The sequence below is a fragment of the Strix aluco genome, chromosome 1 (assembly GCF_031877795.1).
Source record: "Strix aluco isolate bStrAlu1 chromosome 1, bStrAlu1.hap1, whole genome shotgun sequence".
Classification (NCBI taxonomy): Eukaryota; Metazoa; Chordata; class Aves; order Strigiformes; family Strigidae; genus Strix; species Strix aluco.
In genome coordinates, this window is record NC_133931.1 from 110,761,393 (window position 1) to 110,780,758 (window position 19,366).

At 39.1% G+C, this 19,366-nt stretch overlaps 1 protein-coding gene across 2 annotated transcripts in view; it reads right to left on the reverse strand.

Annotated features, from left to right (window-relative positions):
- The window catches only part of RHEB (Ras homolog, mTORC1 binding), a 43,160-nt gene continuing 23,794 nt past the window's right edge, over positions 1-19,366 (reverse strand). The window contains exons 3-8 of one of the 2 annotated variants that reach the window (XM_074831138.1): positions 16,176-16,243; positions 12,946-13,028; positions 8,661-8,717; positions 8,513-8,560; positions 7,904-7,985; positions 1-509 (exon numbers count right to left, since the gene is read on the reverse strand). In XM_074831138.1, coding sequence (XP_074687239.1) covers positions 417-509; positions 7,904-7,985; positions 8,513-8,560; positions 8,661-8,717; positions 12,946-13,028; positions 16,176-16,243 — 431 coding nt within the window. In that variant the 3' untranslated portion in view covers positions 1-416. The remainder of the gene's footprint in view (positions 510-7,903; positions 7,986-8,512; positions 8,561-8,660; positions 8,718-12,945; positions 13,029-16,175; positions 16,244-19,366) is intronic. The other variant, XM_074831149.1, reaches the window with a different exon arrangement.

Below are 19,366 nucleotides of genomic sequence, written 5' to 3' on the forward strand. Positions count from 1 at the left end.
TTTAAGGTTTGCAGCTATTTTATTTACAAGTATACATTTAACACAAAGAAACACTGATATCCAAGCCTAGTTAATAGTAGTGTAACAATATGCATCATTTTGATGATTATTCTAACCAACAAACTACACTGAAAAATTAATGCCAGTAAAATTCTTGGTCATAATATTAAGAAATACAATATATAAATTGAAAATATGATTGCTTAAAATTTGAAAATGGAAGTGAAGCCATTTGCACAGGAGTCAGAGTTTAACATAATCTGAAGGGAAAGGCTCCAAACCAACTGTTTATCTTTCAGGTTAACAGAAGAAAAAAAAAATAAAAAAAAGAAGCATAGTTTATCCTTAAAGATAATGGGCAGTTTTGCTTCTTCAGGTAGAATGTATTCCCAGTGTTTTCAGGTTTTGCAGTGGAATTACATTACTGAGCATGAAGACTTCCCTTGTGAAGCTGCCCCATCAATTTTTTCTGCCTCCAAAATTATCCTCTTAAAAACATCAACGGCAGTCTGCAAAGAGAGAGTAAAACATTAGTAGGTAAGGAGAAACTGCTCACCTACTGAAAAAAAAAAATTCTTTTAAAATGTTAGCAATTTTGCTGGCTACACCAGCAGATAAATGCACATCCAACACTTATTCCAAAATCAATGAGGGAAAATACAGTAATTTCAGTTTTGAACACAACCTTTTGGAAGAAAAGTGTAAACCCTTTTTCCAGAGCAATCCTCAACTATTTTCTTTGTCAGTACAGGGAGGGCAAGTATAAACTAAGCCATACGCACAACAGAGCTAATCACTGTAATTCAGCTTTATTTTAAATAATAAGCTTGACTGACTGACAGCATTGAAGATTTTGATGCTGTGCTGCTCCAGAGAATAAACCAATTCGTTTCCTCTATGTAATCTTTAGATTCTAAGTAATTACAGAAGGCAGCAGATTTTCCAGCTCTAAACACTACTTTGCACAGCCCAGTATGAGGGTTACTTTAATATTCTTGATTTTCTCTTCTCACCTATAGTTATGACCAGTATTAGACATGGTGCAAGAACATGAAGGGAAAACATGACCCAAACTAGCCATTGTCTAATATTAGGCAATATTCTTTGTTAAAGTCCTTCTGAAAGAAAGGGGTTTTATATTTTAAACAGCTTGAACTATAGGATAGCCATTGCTAACATGGTCAGGCTCACACAAACATCCTAGCTTACTGTATGGAACATACAGATCATAGAGTCCCTCTGCAAAACTGCGAGCCACACAGGCACTATGGAGCCCTTCACTCCTTTGAGGGAAGGCAGCAAGGACTCTCACAGCAGGAGTCATTTGTTCTGCTATCAACTCTGCTTGGTCTACGCCAAGTCTCCTCCCTCCACACCGAGCACAAAGCAGTCTGGTGAAAAGGCTCTCCCTTGCTGAAGCCCCAGGAGAGGAGATGGAGTACAGGGGCTCGGAAGGGCAGTACTTCCCCAGACACACACATGTTGAGTACAAGTTAAAAATCTTGGGATGGAAAGACACAGTTTCCCATGGAAGTAAGTTTAACTGAAGCAGAGACACTAAGAAAGGATGTCACTTGTGTGATTCAGGAGATTTCATGGCAGAGTTCGATGAAGCATAGTTAGGTTTTTGGTGGGCTTTTGTTTGGTTTTAAGGACACTGAAAGATGGGGAGAGTAAGGTGTCTGGGACATCATCATGAATGCTACTTGTCATAAGTACCTTACACTGTTAATCTGGTATTTTCAGGGTTCACTCAGTTTTAAGGGTTTCAAAACCGTACACTAGCCTCCATCAGAATATGCAGAAACTATAACACGCAGCATCTGAGATTGCCTAGGAGTAATTTAAGAAAAATAAATCTATACTACAGTCAAGGACAATTCTAAAGGGCTTTTCTTGTCTACAGTATTTTTGAGCTGCAGATTTACTGTATGATCAGTACTTCAGCATGTGAATCTTCAACTTAGAAATGGTCTCCTGATCATCTCAGACATGCCATTTTAAGTTTATCTAACCTCTAGCCATCTGTTTCATGAATTCCAAGCATACACTCCTTAAGAAGGAAAGTATATTCATTATATAAAAACAGTCACATTATTAAAGAGGATAAAAAGGGAGTTTTGTTGGTTTTAATCAGCAGGCTGAAGAGTACCCTGTGATTTATGACTGTGTTCTGACCTGACAGATGTTTTTTCACCTCCACAAGGTATAATTCTTAACTGGATCACTTCCAAATTAACCCCATTGACTGAAGTAGCCCCACAACAATCTTAAAGCAATCTTAACAAGATTAGACCAAGTTTTAAAGTTTCCCATATTTATACTGTTTGTTCACAGTACTATCTCTGGAACTATTTAAAGTACTTCAGCTGAATATGGAGTATTCCTCTGTATAATGGAGTTTCCCTGCAATCCCAACAGAATCTGACAGAAGTGGCTCATTAGTCCAGTAATGATAAAACACATTTCCTGGGCCAATCAGACTCTAGTAGAACCACAGCCAGGATGCAGTTGCTATCAAACTGGTCCCACTAATGAATATTTTCTCTTAATCAAAACTTGGTGATATACTGGTTTACAAATATACTGCACCAATCTTTCCCTAGAGTTGAAATTTTCAATGGTTTCATTTTAATACACAAGTTCCTTATACCTCTGCTTCAAAGCACCCATTAAAAAACCTCCACAGCTTGTTCTGTCAACCAAGAAGCCGTACATTCTCTGTCAAAGACAAGCTGTTTGAAACACTAAGATGTAGGAGTTCACAGGGCTTGTTAATTCATTTCACAGAAAATATGTATTCACTGAGAAGGTTTAATCACTGTCCTACAGTTAACGCTTAGGAATTTGTAATTCAGCCCAAATATGCTGAAGAATTTTAGAATGAGTTTTTAAACAACTCAGGAAGCTGTGTTTTGTGACAAGGAATAAAGAACGCAGCCAGACTTTATATGCATCTGTCTCCATATGGTCCAATTACAGAATGTGGGTCACACCTAGCCTACAGAAAGCCATCTGGCTTTCTTCTACCTTTCTCCCCTGAGGAAACATAATAGATGTCAACCTGGGAAACACATGTTGCCTAGAGAGCTTAGCACCGTGCAAGAGACACCAGAGGCTCAACTGCTTCTGCAGAGCCTTCCAATATCTAAGGGGGGGCCTACAAGAAAGCTGGAGAGGGATTGTTTACAAGGGCATGTACTGATAGGACAAGTGGTAATGGCTTTAAACTGAAAGAGGGTGGATTCATATTAGATAGAAGGAAGAAATTCTTCACTGTGAGGGTGGTGAGACACTGGCACAGGTTGCCCAGAGAAGCTGTGGCTGCCCCTTCCCTGGAAGTGTTCAAGGCCAGGCTGGACGGGGCTTTGAGCAACCTGGTCTAGTGGAAGATGTCCCTGCCCATGGCAGGGGGGTTGGAACTAGGTGATCTTTAAGGTCCCTTCCAAAACAAAGCATTCTACAAGTCAATGTGCCCCCTGGTGCGAGCAGGGCAGACAGCTCGGGAAGTGCAATTCTCTCTGCACGAGCAGGGAGTCAGGAACACGCTGCCAGGAGCACACATAGGAAGGTGCAAACTCCCAAATCCAGCCCACAGCCACCAGAGCCATCCTTTGGTATGCTGTAGTTTTCAACTATGCAACTGTTTTATTATTTCAAAAAGGAAACACTTAACCGCTCATACTACTGGTTTATCTTGGCACCGAACTGGGCAAATGAACTTGAACAATAGTCAGGTAAAGGAAGACAGATTTCTCCCCCCATCCTTTGCCACTCTCCCAGGTAAACATGTCAGACCCCTGGAGGGGGGCTAAGATCCCCAAACCACTCTGAAGCATTTACTGCACACTGAACCTTCTGAGCTTGAAGATGAAGTTGCTCTTGAAATAGAAGCAATGCCCGAACAATTGGTTTTTAAGAGAGCTCCATTTTGACGAGAAGTGTATTTTTTGCTACTTCCTTGCGCCTTCTAAAACAAGTTTATCTAATGAATTTTGTGTAACTGGATGAATGCAATTTGGCTGCTTGTTACCCCCTAAATTCTTCCAGTAAAAATTGGCTCCTGGCTTCAACGTGGTTTAAGACCAGTTTGGATTCTCGTTGTATTTCAAACAGTTACCACTTTATTGTACTGGGATTAAGATGAAGCAATATACTATGGTTTAGGTGAAACAAAGTAAGGAATGCCACAAGAAAGGATTGAAGCTCCTGAAATTAGCCAAAGCAGTTCAGCCTACCTGGTAGTAATTAAGCAGCTTGAGAAGATATGACAATAACAGCCCAGCAGTAATCTAAAAGAGGTCTTTTCCATTAAGTCTCAGAATTGCCTTATCAAAGCCCAAGGATTTCCCTGGATGACTGATGTGTTGCTGATATGCAGGCTCCTCCAAAAGTCCTACCAGGTCACCCTTGTCTGGAGGAGCTGATACACAGGCTCAAATATATTTGACCTTGAGAACTCTTGCCAACCACTACCATTTATCGTCACTACAGCTTTGATCTTTGCCTCTCTCGCTTTCCATCTATTCAAAGTCATGGCATTTCTGAATACATGGTATCTTTTGATAACTCCTGGCAGAATAGGTCTAGTTTGCTGAAGTTAATTTATACAACTATTTTAGTTGTCCGATATAGTCGGGCTATGCTCCTAGGACTCTCTGTGAGGATTTTTGGCCAAAGCAGGAAGGGAGAAGAGTCAATGCTCTCGCACCCCCTTGTAGGGGGAAAGGAGCCTTTACTATCGGAACCTGTTATAGGGAATATCTTCTCTGGTTTCAGCAATTCCTTGCAAACAGAGCTGTTACAAAGGATAGACAACATAGCTGATCAAATTCAGCCTAATCCTGTGGCAAGGAGACCTACTCTCCTCGCCGCTGCGAAGAACATCACCTACCAAACCAGTTTCCGACCAGCATGCTAGAAATTGTCATACTTTTACTCCACACCCACCAAATACAGATGGCTAGGTTTTAGAGAGAAAGGATTAACAAACTTCCCCCAATCAGGAAGGTTTGTTTGAGCTCTCTGCTGAAGTTCTTAAGCTCTAAATTCCTAAACCAGTCCAGCTCATCCCTTTAAGCATGAAACTAGCTTTGTCTAAAGCAAACAGTATCTGAAGCAGTTTAGACTTAATCTCAGTAGGCAAGTTAAATTTGCTGTACCAAGTCAGCACAGGTGATGATCTGGATGAACCTCCAAGCAAAAAGTGCTGACAGACTTCTTTTTCCAGTAATGTTGACTTACGTAAGGTGAACATTTGGTACCAGGAGAATGACAACAAGCCCTGTTACTAAGTTCAAAATAAACCCTTTTATCCACAAACCAGAGACAGAGTAAGAGAAGTTATCCTGTCTTGATAGAGGTTTATATATCAACTGGTTTGATCCTGTCAAATTAGAATGTGGAAGAAAAAAACCACAAGTTCAGACGTGCTCCTGGTCTAACTCACAGGAAGGGATGCTACAATGCCTGGGATCTCCTGTTCCCCCTAGCGCCTCACAGCTCTAGACTCCACACTTTGCTCTCAAAGATCTATCTTCCACCTCTTCAGAGATGACATTCCTCCGCAATTCCTTCGGGTTGACAGAGCGCTGAGGGGGTATGGTGTAGTTGAGAACTGTCAGTGTTAGGTTAACGGTTGGACTAGGTGATCTTCAAGGTCTTTTCCAACCTAGATGATTCTGTGATTCTGTGAACTGTTTGCAAGAAGACTAAGGCAGCTGCCCCAGTTTTAGGCTCCTTCACACTTTCTTCCATACATTCCAAGCCTCCAAAGGAAGCACACCAGAGAGCCTGAAAGATGGTCACATGATGTGGGCACCCACCTCAGAAGTGACATGATCTCTCAAACTTCTAAAGCCAGACAAATTTACCAAGGGTATTATGTAAGAGGCATGAAGGAGAAATTGTGTTCAAGCACCTGTTTCTAACAACCCATGTCTAAATCCAGAGGGACAGAATTTATAGTGACCTGCAATCGCTTTTCTGAAGGATCCTGCTGAAAGGAAGACCTAGTAAGAACACCTTTGACAGCAGGAATGAACACAACTTCTGATTTTTTTTTTTTGTGGGATCTGTACAGTCCTGTACAGAATTTTGAATATCTGACATAGAATTGTTATTCCAATTTCCCTGACGGCTACAAAGTTTGCTATATAAATTTCAGCTGGCAGCATAACCTAATACAGACAGTCTGAGATTAAGAAACAGATACAAATACATGGCAGTCAATGGGACTTTGTTAGTGCAGCAGTTTAATATGCAAAACATGCCAAACATCATATAAAGCTTGTAGCTTCTTTACATAAATATACCCAACTTTTTTTTCTTGAATCAAGAACGATATAAACTTCAGAGAAGTTATCAGTGAGATATTCTGCTAGATATGAATTGCTATGCTGTTACACATCGCAAACACAAGCTAAAAGAAAAACAGCACAGACAATAGCTTTGCGCCTAATCCAGAAGTATTGAGTCATTTAAAATAAAGGGGAGGGGGGAATCAGATGCTTTTAACTGGTTTATTCTTTACACTGTCAATTTAAGTTTCCTTGGGTATGCATTTGAAGCTCTCCAGCAGTACAAAGAAGATATTGAGAAATTTCATGCTTTCATCATGCCCAATTTTGACAAGGCTAATGCAACTCTTAGCCAGAAACAGGAATACTGATATATGGAACACTTTGGAGTTAGTTTAAGAAAAAAAAAAAAAAAAAAAATCTCCAAGTTTTTGTTCTAGGGAAAATCCAATTTTACTCAAGTAACTCATGGAATTGTTGACAACAGACACCGGACAAAAGCTATTTGTTTCACTTTCAGAGACAGAGGAGAGGGAAAGAAAGGCTGTGTAAACAGGTCCTGTCCTATAAGATTGCCCTTTTGACTGTGCTGATGTTATCAAGGAGGCCAAGGATGTAATATACTAGGTTAAATATGAGACAGTGTAAGCATTTCTTCTGCATAAGGACTCATTTGTTTAAAACTAGCCTGACAATGTCCTTTTGACCTTATCAGATGTCTTTATTTTCAAAAAGTAAAAGCTTTGATGTTGTTGAGACCTATAAGGAAAAAAAAATAGAGGGGGGGGGGGAAGAGGGGAGAAAAAAAAAAAAAGACACATCCCCTCTGATTTGCAGCAGTTATCCATTACTTCAAGCCCAAACTAGGAGGCTCTTGCAGCTTAGATATGTAAGGTGTCAAACCAATGACAAAGTATTATTAACAGCTACAGAACAAATTCGAATACCAGAACATATTTAGGAGACCTTTTTAAGGAAAGTTAGAGCAATCAAGAGTAAGTTGTTATTTAACATGTAATTAAACATTTCCTTTCTGTGACAGGAAACCAACACGTGTAAATGTGAGCGGGTTATGTTGCATCAGACTGTACAATTTCACTACAGCTGTATCACAGTAGTGTCTGACAGCCTCTGCTGTATTCTAACATTTTTCTGTTTGCTTTCCCCCTACCCCATGGACCCACAAAATGATTATTCCCCACATTAGAGAGACTGAGCCTTGCCTAGCACCTTAAAACGTGAGGTTCGTCCCCTTATACCAACTCACTCCTCTGCAACTGCAATGACCTCCTATCTAAGGTAACTGCAGCAGATCACAGACCCTGTTCCACCCACCACGTGGATTCAAGTTTTAGTTTGTCACTAAGTGTTCTGCTATGTTCAGCGAAGCTTAACTTTCAGTTCTTCACTTCCTTCTTCCATTTAGAGTTGCATGGAAAAACTTGTATACCTAAACCTGAATGCAGACAGCCATTTTGTTTCCAACTATCTACGCAAAATATCGGTAGAGTACATGCAAAATATTTTAGCTTCCTTTATTAAGTGAAACTATGAGTCATTCCATTACATTGCTATTCAAATAAAGTGAATCTTAAATCCGTTACCTGATTTTCTTTAGCAGAAGATTCCAAGAAAGCTGCATTCCAGGATTCTGCTAAAGCTTTCCCTTCTTCATAGCTGATCACCCTGACCAAAGGAAAAAAAGTATGTTTCTTTATAACTTGCAAAAGAATTGGAATTTGATACATTAAGAAAGACCTGAGAGTACTGAAGCACATAAATGCATGTAACAGGAATGTTCTGTGAAGTCTGATCCGAAGCATTTGCTTTTGGCTGCTGTCAAATACACTACTGGGCCAGGTAAAACTGCTATGCGACCCAGAAGAGCAGCTGACCCAAAAATATTGCTTTGTTTTCATAATCTGTAATATCATCTGGTATTTAACAGTTGTGAAAAATACATTTCTGTTACTTGTTTTGAAAAAACCCTTAAGTGTTAAACGACTGTCCCTGGAACCTTATAGCAAAAGCTAACATTACAACAAAAGTTCACAGCTCCTAGTTCACATTCTGGACACAATTTCTTTGCCAGTACCTTATTTTAACCTACAATTTGATTTTAGTTATGGAAAGCCAAGAACAAAAGTAGTGCATTGCAGCCACAGGAATGCCGGCTGCTGTCTTGCATTTCACACATACTGGAGTTCACATACCGTTCCATATGCAGGTCTTTTTTATTTCCAACCAGCATAATAGGTATTCTGTGAAAGAAAGTTCAGAACTTCAGAACAGTTACAGTATACTGAACAAAGTACTAGTAACATGCCTGCAATGAAATGAGATGAAAGTGTCACTACTTACTGGACTTTTCCCACCATATCCAATAACTTGCCATGGATAACTTTTATCACTTCAAAACTGCAAAATAAAGGGATGAAGTCACACATGCACTCCAATGTTTATCCTTAATACCTAATACACAAGCAATTAAATGCATATGTAAGTTGCTGTGTTTAAAACTTACTCTATGTATAGTGGCAGAACTACAAAGTCTTACCAATTTGTGTACAACAGACAAAACGGTCCCAGAAGCAGCGAAAACTAGCCTAAGCCTACCATTACAGCCTTCCCAGTTACGATATTTGCAGAAACAAACAACATTACCCAGGACTGATGCATCTAACAGAATCACTAAAAGCCCCCCCCCCTTCTCATCTGCAGTAAGAAATTTAACTGCTAGAGTCCAACAACCCTGGATGAGCATGTCAAACTAAAGCAGTTTCAAAGAAAACCATTTAGTTAAGCACACTCCATCTTGAAAGAACACATTATTTTTTAAGAACACTTAGTTCATATAGAATTCTTTAGTTTTATTTATGCGAAAGCCAGAAAAAGTCTAAATTCTAATTTTCTATGGGAAGTGAGTAAACTGATCTGCAAGATGGTATTGAAAGAGTGGTTATTCAAATACTTGTTGTCTGTTCACCTACCATGTACATGAAGTTTGGATGTCAGAAGATAGAAGCAGTACTGTGAAATACCAAGAAGCCAGAAACCTCACTAACAAAATCCACTGCATTTCACATTTAGTACTTTTGAGAACAAGTTACAAACGGGGCTGAAGAGCAGATATTGTGCTCCTCTAATTACATTATGGAAAAAATGCTGGTACATGAAGTGCACAATTCAGATTTGTTTTGAGAGAGGGGCAGAGGCTCACAGACGAGACACACTACTAGACAACAAAAAAGGGACCGAAACTTTTCCAACTTCCAAGGTTGTTAGCTACAGACAGTGTCTTGACTTGCACTGCATTTCAATTAGAATTGAAACTCTTAAAAATAGAGCAGCACTCAAATACACTTCCAGCTCAGACCTCTCAAAGAACTGGTGCCTAAAAACACTACTATTCAAGCTATCTGAATCATTATAACTTCTCACTTCTGGAACAATGAATGCTACCACATTAAGAAGGATTTTCTGTCAAGTAGGTCAATTTGTCTGACTTCAGTAATAATTGTCAAGACTGAGTAGAACACAACACTTCTCCATGTTCATCTAATAGTTTTAGTATATTCTATCAAGAAAATGAGTTCTTTGCAAACAAAAGTGTGACTTAGTATGGCACAATTTACTATTAGTAACTCAAGTGTGACACTAGAGATTACATAAAAATGTGGACTCAGTGAAAGGACTTTAGGGTTACAAAACTTATGCTGAAAAGGTATTAGTGAAATTCTGGTCTTGAGAACTTGCCTTGGACTTCCATTCTTATCATTATTTAAAAAAATAAGAGTTAAATGGAGCCTGGCTGTGACAAAGTTGAAAGGCACTGCTACACAGAGAACTAGGTGACCCTACAAACTGAATGAATAAAAATACTACAAAAAACAACCCCTGCTATAGACCACAAAACTGTTTCTCAGTCTGCAGCAACACGAAAGACCTAGCATACTAGCCAAAGGATAACTGAATCACTAACACAGTACAATCACTGTTTCCTTTCCACTATTAGGTGTGTTGTTTCCAGCACAGCCAGAAAAACGCCACACCACGGCACAGCACCCTGGTAAGTCCTCACCTGAGGTTCCAGTGTACAATGCTGCAAAGTGTTCTTGTCTAACTTGGGCTCTTCCTTTCCTAATTCTGTGTACCTATCTGCCTGTCTAGGATAGTTCACGAGCTCCGTTTTTAGTAACAATACTACGAATAAAAAACTGTTCTTCCTTAACAGATCAAGCTGGAAACCCAAGAGAAAGGCTATTTAAACTCAAACACAATTCTGACACAGAAACAAGTTGCTAAAAACTGCCAGGAATGAAATTGGCTTGACGAGATCAATTTATGTTCTAGAAAGCTTTTCAAGTTAGTAAGGCTAGAAGGAGCAGAGACACACTTTAAGACAGATATTGGCCAAACCAAAAAGAGTATCATTACATCAAGTCATGAAACAGCGAGAGATCTGGAGACTGTAAGAGGTCTTTTCCTGTTCTGTCAAGCAAATAAGGTTACAGCAAACTGTTCACTGTGTGAAATACAACAAAAAAAATTACTAGCTGTCAGATAAACGTGTTACACAAAATCATGGAACCTAGCAAGATACAAAATTGGAATTTAATTAAGCTGAACTAGAGCAAAAGCCTTCCAGTAACCTTGCTGCTGAGAGCCTGGGAACATGAAAAATGTAGGGCGTTAGCTTTTACTCAAGTCCCATTTAAACTTCTCACTGGAGGTTAGCAGGAAAGATGATAATTTTAAAAGGCCATTTCTATTAAGTTTGCTGTCAAAGCTCTCAACGCTGCTGGATGAATACTCAGATCAATATACACGCTTTGACAGAAGTCAAGACAGATGGTGACTGTAATTTGATTGCCTGGGCAAGTCATCTAAGCTACCAGACTATTGTGGAAGACCTTTCCTATTGTCTAAACAGTCTTGATGTAAAACATAAGGAATTGAACAAGACAGGACCATTGATACTTTGAAATTTAAAGGAAGAAACAAAAAAAACTTGGAATAAGTTGATTGAGACTAAAATACTGATGAAGAGACTATCTACCTACAGTCTTAACGTATCTTGTTAGTATTTTCACTATGATTTGGTTTCTATTTTAACTGATTGAATACTACCACCAAAAACAAATTTTCATTTCTTCATCTGTGTTTCTAAGCTCAAGACATCATGAGGCAACAACTGGAGTAGCTGAAAAAGAACATGTCCTTTAGCTGCTAATCAGGGAACAGCAGAAGCTGCAGAAGCCTCCAAGTGATCTATACTGATTTTAGCCAAAGATATTTTTGTCCTCACTGTACCACTTATCAATGAATATTTTTCTGTTCACTTTAGGAGTGAAAGATTGTCTGCTTAAGGCTGAGAATACTAACTCCTATTTCATACACGTTAGTCGGCACCAACACTGAAACTCTGATTTAAAAAAAAGGTAGTTTAGTATCTCTAGACACACACAAAAGCCTAACCTCCGTTGCATTTCCTCCAGATCACACATGCTTGCCCTTCACTACTTCAGAACTGAAGATGAAAACCGAGAATGAAGGACCGTGAAAATCTGTTCAACATTAAAGACCTTGCAAGCAACATAAGTTTATAACCAGACCATATTCCTTCCTTTGAGAAGCTCAGAAGCACCACGAGGCAAGCTGGTCTACTAAAGAGCACTTGAGATAACCAGTTTTGTCTGATTCAGAGGAAAAGACATGGAATGCTTCAGCACTCGTATAAAGCTGATCAGCTTCCTTGCAAGTAGAAGGGAAACATCAATTTCTCTTCTACTTGCTGAGAGTGAAAGATCTAAGGTCTTAATCATTTTACTCAAACACTTAAGAAAACAAGATTATTTTGGCTGTCACAAAGATGCTGTACAGTATTAGAAAATTAAAACATATTCAAGAATGACCAGTACTTAAACAAAGCAAGATGACCAGAGAAAGGGACAAAATAACAGAAGATGACAAAGCCTTATGAAGGCTGAGATGCATCTTGCAAGTAAATGACTCCAGCTACAATAGACTTTGTCCTCATGTCAGAATGGACAGCTAACAGCAAGGACAAAACAGACATTCTGACTAAATTTTCAAATAAGATTATGTGGTGCTGCATGTCAAGAGTGAGTTTACAGGCCAGAAGTCACACATTGCTATTTATACAAAAATTTCTGATGGTTAAGCAGAACAATCCAACACAAGAAGCCAAAGAAATTTAAGTGCTGTAATGAGCTACAAGGCTGAGGGGACTGATCTAGCAACTAACTGGGTACTTCACATAAATATGAACCTAAAGGACACTGTACATGTAAGTCTGCCTTTGTATCAGATGCTAGAGCAATAAACTCTACTTATTCCTGAAATCATTCTATGTACTTTTACTTACACCTCACAACAATGTAGTTCAGCACTGTTTCATTTCTTACATGGTACCCTGCATATTAGTCTGCAAAGTATCTGTGACATTTGGATCTGAGGGGGAATTTCTGAAAAAAACATTAATTTAAATTTTCATTATACTTCTAAGGGAAAGAGAGAATAAATGAATTAAATACATGTAAAGAAAATATAGCAGAAGCAGGAGCTGAACCCAGAACATATCTGGTTAATATCTGAACCAGAAGAACACAACAGATTTTATTACCTTTTTATTGACGTGACTGAATAAACAAGAATGTAGCCATTGATGTCTATGGAGTATGTCTGAGGAAATATGGAGTATTCATCCTGTAGAAGGAATATTGCATTTAAAATTACTTAGTGCCACAGTTCAGAACTTGATACTAGCAGATCCCCATCAGATAAGTTGGTCAAATTTGTAAGACATGAGGTGCAGGGCCATTTCATATAGCTAGTAGTATCAGAATTAAGTTTTTTCACCATAATATCAATCTTTACCAAAAGAAGAGAAAGCTGAGGCAGTCTGTATACTCTAAAATTTAATCTACAGCTTTTTTGGTTTATTCCCTGTAAGACTATGGATCAGCTAAAGCTATTCCCAATCCTCTTATCCTGCTTAATTATCAGTTTGTATTAGGACAAAACATCCATTCTGTCCTACCACTAATTTGCAATTACACCTCTTATCTTGATGGTGATACATTTCAAATTCCCGATTTCAACAGCAGACGACAGTATCTAGCAGTTCATAATTTCAAGTGACACTGATCAGATCTAAATTACCTAAGGGATCTGTTAGGAAGTGAGTAACTGTGGCTTACTAACTAACGCTTATCAACTCCAGACGCAAGAAATATAGTTATTAGTTGCTTTATGAGAACTAGAAGTTTACATTATATGACAAATATTTAATTAAAAAACCCAAACAAAACACCAGAAACTTCATCAGGGAATTTATTACCCCTGGAGAAAAGGAACTGACCAAACAGGTAAAAGAAACAGACTGACTTATTGCAGGTAATGCAACACAAATACTATGAATCTCATCTTCAAAATCTAAATTGTTCTAACAGATATTCCCAGGAAACATTTACATTTTGTCAAAAGCCATACTACTTAATGTACAAGTTCTCAAATTTTTAAGCCCATGCTTTTTAAGATGTTAATTTTAGCTTAAGATCACACAACCTCTCTGTATATTGTCATGACTGAACAGATGGAGCAGTGCAATCGTGCAGCTTAAATCTAGACAGACGAAAGGAATCAAACTTCCTTAACTGGCAAATGAGGAAAAACCCTTTCTAAATCAGCTATACAGATTCAGCCAAAAAAGTCTGAAAGAATAGCATTTGACAAAAGATGCCCTTATTTGCCTTTACTGCTACACACTGAGGGCAGCCCTCCCCCATCTCCACTGAAATGCCAAACTGCCACTTCAGTTGGCCATGTAATCCCAAAGTCAATACAGAAGGGATCTGAGCTAGTCTGCATGTAAAACAGGTGAAAGTGCAACTCTGTAGTTGTTTGACTTTACCCGTAATTTCCCAGGATTGCCCCAGCTGGAATTTGGTGTTAGGTAAAATTTTCTTTTGTGCTCCCCTTCTGTGATCCTGTACCAAGATTCCTGTTTAACTGAACTATGCAAATCTGAATAGATAACCATGAAAGGTAAAGAGGCACAGGACAGAAGAGGAGTACAAAGATAAGTGCAATAACCTCAACTGTTTTCCATCCATTACTTAATTTTTAGCTGGTTAGCAGAAGAAAGAAAAGCTGCTATACTTCCTGGAACTTGTGGGTCAAATTAAGAACTTTGCCAAGTGATAAAACCATGTATCCATAACTTTTCAAGTCATAGTGAAATTTTCAAGCATGTAACAAATCTACAATATAATCCTTGCTATACTGTATACACACGAGGACTCCCTATGGATCATTAAGCAAGACAGATTTGAGAAAGAAATCTGTCCAAGCCACACCTTCCATAACCCAACATCACCTCTTCCCTCTAACCCCATTATCGAGAACTCAAACTTCAAGTCATTCATAGGAAGAATCAAATCTGAAAATAACCAGAGGCTGGAAAAAAGTTATTTTGATTTTGCAATACCGTATAACACTAAATCAACCCTGAAAAGAAATGTCAGCAATAGAGGTATGTTACCAGTGAAATTACACTGCCTTCCCAGAAGGCCATTTCTTCCTCAAAGAGAAATTTTACTTTTCTCACTATGCTACAATTGGAGATACAAGGCAAACAACTTATATTGGGACGAAGTGAAACCTATGGAGCTTGCTCTGTTGCTCACATTTCTCAGCCTGCCCATCTCTCAACCTCACTCTCCTCTGCAGAATATTCCCCATCAAACAATCTCGCCCCAGAATGTGTGGCCAGTATTGTGTTTCTAATCACTTCAGACACCTCTGACAGATTATAAGTGGATATAGTGTTGCTGATGAGCACCACAAGCTGACACCATATAAATACAGCATGGTTATTTGTAAGTCATGTAGCTCTCTTCAAAGAATGCAATCAAACATACCTAGAAGGTTACAACCCTTCTGAATAGTCTCCCAGCTATGAGCAAGTGTCCTGCAACTTTAAAGTCTTAAGTACTGGCAGTATATTTTACAACACTAACATTGTTTAACACTACTCATAGTTTGAAAAAAACCAAAGGTGTAGTATCAGAAATCATGGAAGTTAAGAACATGTAAGCAATAAAAAGCTCAGGATAAAAATACAGGGGTTTAACAGCCCCTTTTCTGTTTTTTCCCTATATAGAGTCTTTCAAAAGATGGAGCACTCCTGTGTGTGGAACGTGCAGCGCAAGTTCAGCCAAGAAGCACTATATAATGAACACTGTACTTCATGAAGCCACTGACCATGCTATGGGACATGTGTTCAGTCTCTCCTCCTGCACTCCCTGTCATTATGTGAAGGCTCAGGAGCACACATGAACCATCATATAAAAATGTAAACAAGCTGCAGTAGTTTACTGGTAGCCCAGTAAGTACTACCTGTATGCATTTCTGCCTACTCCCCATGACTATTTCATGGATACAAGTCACAGTGGTGTAGTTGGAGCACACAAATAGGAAAAAGTAATGAAAAACTTCCCCATGGTTTACTGAAGTGATATTTTTCATCTAAAGCAAGACTGCTAGTTCAGTCCATAAATATCAAGTAAGCTAGTTATGAATTTTTGGTACATTAGAGTTAAGGCAGTTTTATTCTTCACTCTTTTAGGCATATGGTCAATAGACAGGAAAAAGCCCACCAAACAAAACAAACCAAAGCCTTTAAATAAACACTACAAAAACATTGATCTTTAGTGACTAAACAACAAGGCAGAATCATTTAGGTTAACCTTCACCTTTGAACACATGGTTGCTATCAACTTAGCTCTACAGAAATAGGAATACCTGTTCCTTAACTCTGAAGAGAGATTCAAAGAAACATAGATAACTTACTTGGCCAGCAGTGTCAACCAGCTGAAGATGATATTCTTGGCCATTTACTGTGATCAGTTTTGTAAAAGCTAGAATAAACAAGAAACACAAACACGTCAGAATTATACACAAGGAAGGGATCAAAGTCACTCATCTATGCCATCAGCAGCCAGGGCTCTAAGAATAAGAACTTCAGGCTTTAAAGTAGCAGTAAAAGGTTAGATCGGGTGGCTGTACTTTTCACTAGCATATTGCAGATAACAGAACTCAGAAATTTACTTTAAAATTTCAAATATCAGAAGATTCTCACATTGGAAGCAGTAATTTCTCCTTTACTTACTTAAAAGGAAAGAGTAAAAAGGGTTTTTACATGCATTTCTAAGAGACTTCCAGGCAACCGTAATTTGTGGTAACACAAGACACGTAAATAAAATTAGCATCAAAGCTTAGTTTGAATTTACTATAGGATATTTTCCCCAGTTTCCAAGGGGTTTAGCAAGATCAGTTTCCTAAATGTAAATACCATGAGGTAAATGATCCGGATTAAAAAAAAAAAATAAATCTTTGGGGGCCAAAACACACAGAGCCTAACACGAATATACTAAACCTAAATAATGAGAATTTAGCTAAAAGTTCACCATGTTGCTTTCATATTTGCTGTAGCTACCAGCCTATCTAGTCCTTAGTCAGGAAGCACAGTCAGTCCCTAAAAGCGATGAGAACTGCTTCTCTTCCTTGGATTCATGAAATGCCAACATGCTGTGAGTTGAAGAATCTTACCCAGTATTTGTATTATGCAACTGCAAAGGCAAACAGTGTCACAGCTTTTGCAGGAATCATGTACTACTGAGCACTACATGTACCAACCAGAGCACACAAATATGGCTTCAGAGCTTCACTTTGGCCTTAGTGTTGTGCTCAACACTCAATTACTGGACAGTACTGATATATTGAGTAAAGTCTGTGTCGTCCTCTGGTTGAGGTGGTTTTCCCAAATACTAACAGCCCTAAGAAGCTTCATCTTTCATTGCAGTGATGAGCAGGGAAATAGCTAACACTGCAGTGACCTGTTCATCATACTCTAAGTTACCCAACAGCTTCCCGAAGCTGCAAAGCGGAATGTTCTTGATCTCGCTGTGCAGTCTCCTACCCACGCCTTCTGCGTTTTGTACAGGGTCTCCTAGAAGCTCAAGTCTGCCAACTTTCCTCCTCCTTGCCAGTGCTCGTTGCCCTGTCAAGTCTCCACAATATGAGTATTATCTTAAATAAGTGGGCTGAAATATCTGAAAGTGGAGGTTTCAACCCACCTAATAAACCAAAGCACCCTTTTTTTTTAAAAAAAGGAGCAATTCAAACAGCAAAGCCAAACTAACGCAGAGTGTCTAAATAGTGCAAAGCGTACCTACAGTTTTCATTACAATGCTGACAAGCGCAATTTGAAACGGAGCCTTAAAGAAAGAGCCCCCACCTTACCCTGTCTATCCCCTAAGAAAGCTGCCTTAGCACATGTGCATGTGAGCTGTTCTCAAGTCACTGTCTGGACACTGTTGTCATCACTGCACAAAATTTTAGCGTTATGAAGCAAGAACAGCTCTTTACCTTGGACGAATAGTATGGTGGGACAGAAGCAACTGTTTGAACAGATGTTAACATGCAACGTTGCTATACACAATATCACTGCTTCAAGTCAGAGAGAAAACACACTCATCTGAAGACATACCATTAACAGGTATATTAAAAGTAACACTCTAGTCTCTTTGACACTTCACATACACATCAAAGCACTCTGCAATCAAAGTCGCTTCAAGAGCCTCATGAAGATAATATTTAAAAAGGGACAGAGACAGATGGTAGCTTTTTCAGACTACTCTAGCAGCCTAGAATAGACCCAGCTAAGACATCATCATCACTGGTACTGGAAGCAGAGTGCGACAGAGCCAGGGGAAGGGAAACAGTGGAGGAGTCACCACAGACTGGGTGAGGAGAACTGTTAGTTCAGTGCAGAGGCTTGTAGCACTAGGAACAGCCCACTGCAAGAAATTTGCTTTGATGCAGTCGTAATTAATGACTCCCATTTCTTTTCTGAAGCTTTTAAAAAAAATATTCCTGGTAAGAATTTCATCTTGGGAAAAACTTGCAACCGTGTTTAATGTGATCAGTGATCCTGAGGAAGTCTTCACTTCCAATTCCATCACTTCTCATCCTGGGACACGGTGTCTTCTGCTGTGCCTATGACCAAGACAAACAACTGATAATACAATCACTGCACAGTATGGCTCTTCCCAGTATGCCAAGAACAGATTTAAGCAGACCTGAAGAATCTCTGCAGTCCTAGTCATAACGTGAGCATCTGTGAAACACTGCTCATCTGCTGAAGCATGGGTAAAGCCTGTTTTAGCTCCATGAAGCACGCAGATCTCAGAACAGGACATGCTTACACCCAGCCACGCATAACTCCAGTGTAGCTATATGAAGAAAGCTGCAATCCCCACCTTCACCTACAATTGCTCCCTGTTCTGATGCCTTGCTGAAACTTGGAGAATTTGGTTCTGCAGTGAACAGCACAGATATATGCGTACAGTTGAGGGTACAGCAGTTTATAGCTGCATTGCAAAGAAACTAAACCCACTTTGCCATCAGAGAAAGTTCTGGTAAAATTACATGCAAGCACAGCCCTGAATGCTGCTACAGCTCAGCAGAAGTGTAACTTACGCAGCAACTCCATCAGCTGCTGATCATCGTTACCCTAACAGCAAGTATATTTTAATTGGACTAACATGAATGAAATGATTTGCCCATGCAACTCAAATGACAGCGTCTGTGAAAACAAGCCATTATGATAAAAAAAAAAATCAGTACCAGGCACATAAATGCAGGCTTTTAGATTAACAGTGCTACTGAGTAAAGGTATGAGAATGGTGCAACTTTACTCCCATAGAGCTGCTGACTGGTAGCTGAATACAACCACCTCATAAGGGTTCCTTGGTTACTAGCTTCTGCATCCCTTTCTACTTGTCTTCCTTCCAAAGTCAATGCCTGTCACTAATCTGTCAGGACATCTTTTACAACACTGAGATGTGTAATGCAACAGAGCTATTTTTAATTTTTCTCAGGAGCCTCATTTCCACCCCTCAAGAAGGCTGCTCAGCAGCAGCTCCTGGGAAGAAGCATACTTCACCCTTCCAGTGCAGTTGCCATGACATGCATGAACA